Source organism: Vollenhovia emeryi, unplaced genomic scaffold, assembly GCF_000949405.1.
Source record: "Vollenhovia emeryi isolate VEMERY1.0 unplaced genomic scaffold, V.emery_V1.0 DF940324.1, whole genome shotgun sequence".
Lineage (NCBI taxonomy): Eukaryota > Metazoa > Arthropoda > Insecta > Hymenoptera > Formicidae > Vollenhovia > Vollenhovia emeryi.
Window position 1 is genome coordinate 1 of NW_011966042.1, and position 2,418 is coordinate 2,418.

Sequence of the window (2,418 nt, forward strand, 5' to 3'; positions counted from 1 at the left end):
GCGTACATCGCTATGCTTGCTACCAGCGCTTCATATAGTTTTATCCTTCTTACCCAGTCTCCTCCAAATAACCTTTTCCCTATTCCCCAGACTTGTCTCATTGCTATGGTTGCTTTCCTTACTCTTTCTCTTATGTGCGCCTCTTGTGTCCTCCATTTTTCTGAAATATGTATCCTAGGTAGCAGAATTCTTTTACTTCCTCTATCTCTTCTCCTTTCCACTTCCATTCTGTTTTCTTCATTTTGCCTCCTCCTTTCCTGAATCTCATTATCTTTGTTTTTTCTATATTTACTTTCAGTTTTTTTCTGTCGAAGTATCTCTCCATTCTTTTCAACATTCTCTTCATCTCCTCTTCATCTTCCGCTATAGCTACTATATCGTCTGCATATGCTAGCGTCCAGAATTTTGTTTTCCCTACTACTACTCCTCCATCTTGTCCTTTCCTCATTGTTTCTTCTAGATCTGCCAGTAGTAGAATGAATAGCATAGCGCTCATTGGGCATCCTTGTCTAACTCCTTACAAAGAAAATATATTCAATTAGTTGATAGTATAGATACGGATACATAAGCATTTGTTTTTTCATATTTAATTAGATTTTGTATTACATAATACTTAGAAAGGAATCAACTAATTGAATACATTTTCTCTGTAATACTTAGACAGAAATATAGATTTTTTAATATTTCTTTCTAAGTAATCCAAAGAAAATGTATTCAAATAGTTAGTAGTATAGATACGGATACATAAGCATTTGTTTTTCATATTTAATTAGATTTTATATTCCTTTCTAAGTATTATGTAATCTTTTGATTTTTATATTCCGTTCCAAGTTATACAAAGAAAATATATTCAATTAGTTGATAGTATAAATACGGATACATAAGCATTTGTTTTTTCATATTTAATTAATTTAATATCACATCATTATAGGGAGAAGTTCGCTGATGAAGACTAAGTAGAGTCGAAACGTTTGAACGATAATTTTAATTTTTAATTGTTAATTGTACAAGTTTCAACCTTATTCGTGTATCTCTAATTTATTATTTTTATTTATAAGTTATTCAACTTCTTCTTCTGTATCCTTCGATCTTATTTGTTTGCGTCGTTATACTTTTACTTTGTTCCTTGATTATAAAATATTTAACTGCGATATATTAAATTGAGTTGCTCGTTACATTATTGGCCTTTTGATATATTTAATTTTATATAAAAAAACGAGCTTGCCAAAAATTGATATTAATTAATTTTGTATTACATAATATATAGATAGTAAATTAAGGAATATAAGAAAGCAAAGAATTCAAAATATTTACACGAAAATGTCCTTTAATTAGTATGTGCAATCTGTAAATTTTTCCACGATTTAAATAAAATCTAATAAAATAGAACAAGTCTCAAATCATAGATTCCTGCCATTCCACACGACCAACTGTATTAAAATATTCATTAAAAATGTTACGAATAGAAATTGCGTTTTTGCTAGGTCTTATATTAATTGTTCCTAAATTACGTAATTCGGTATTATGCGATCTCCATTCAGCTGGTATTATTGTGCGATTTTCTATATTTTCAACATCCGTTGCCATATGTAAATAAGCAGTATTTTCTTTAGCCAAATAAGTATGTAATGTACAACAAGCAAGTGTTACAGTTTGCACAGTTTCAACAGGCAAGTACATTTTTGTTAACAATACACGAAATCTATTTGCTAAGATGCCAAATGTATTTTCAACAACTCTCCTACCTCGACTTAATCTGTAATTAAATATTCTTTCATCGTGAGTTAAATTTTTTGATGGGTTAGGCTTTAAGATGTGATTTTGGAGTGGAAAAGCAGCATCGGCTGAAATTACATGAGGCACAGATCACGAGACACGGTAGTGTCTCGCGCCAAGTGTAAGCGTAGCTAGTACACGCGTGCGAGACCGACCGTGTAAGTTTACGCGAGTACACGAGTTGACGGGCCCTCAGATTTTCGGATCTCAACAACGGCTGATCCGACGAAATTGAGACTGCGCTTAATCGATAGCTTGGGTACGATTTGCATAATAAAAGTGTTTTTACTTTTTTCCTACGTGCTCCAAGAGTGGAGGTATTGCAATGCAAAAGTTAGATTTGTTAAATTTTGGATTAAGAAACGTTTTTGTCGTCGTCTTGGTCGTCTTCGTCCCGGTCGTCGTCGTCGTCGTCGACCAGACCAGCATTTTCACTTGATTTTTCACTTGACCACGTTGCAATTGACCACGGTCCCGAACGACCACGTTGCAATTGACCACGGTCCCGATTGACCACGTTGCAATTGACCACGGTCCCGATTGACCACGTTGCAATTGACCACGGTCCCGATTGGCCACGTTGCAATTGACCACGGTCCCGATTGGCCACGGTCTCGATTGGCCACGGTCCCGATTGACCAC

General features: G+C 34.7%; 1 protein-coding gene across 1 annotated transcript in view; it reads right to left on the reverse strand.

Annotated features, from left to right (window-relative positions):
- Nucleotides 1-130: 130 nt before the first annotated feature.
- LOC105556117 (fatty acid synthase-like) overlaps nt 131-2,418 on the reverse strand; it is a 7,945-nt gene continuing 5,657 nt past the window's right edge. Inside the window, exon 8 of the mRNA XM_012003189.1 lies at nt 131-516. Coding sequence (XP_011858579.1) covers nt 131-516 — 386 coding nt within the window. The remainder of the gene's footprint in view (nt 517-2,418) is intronic.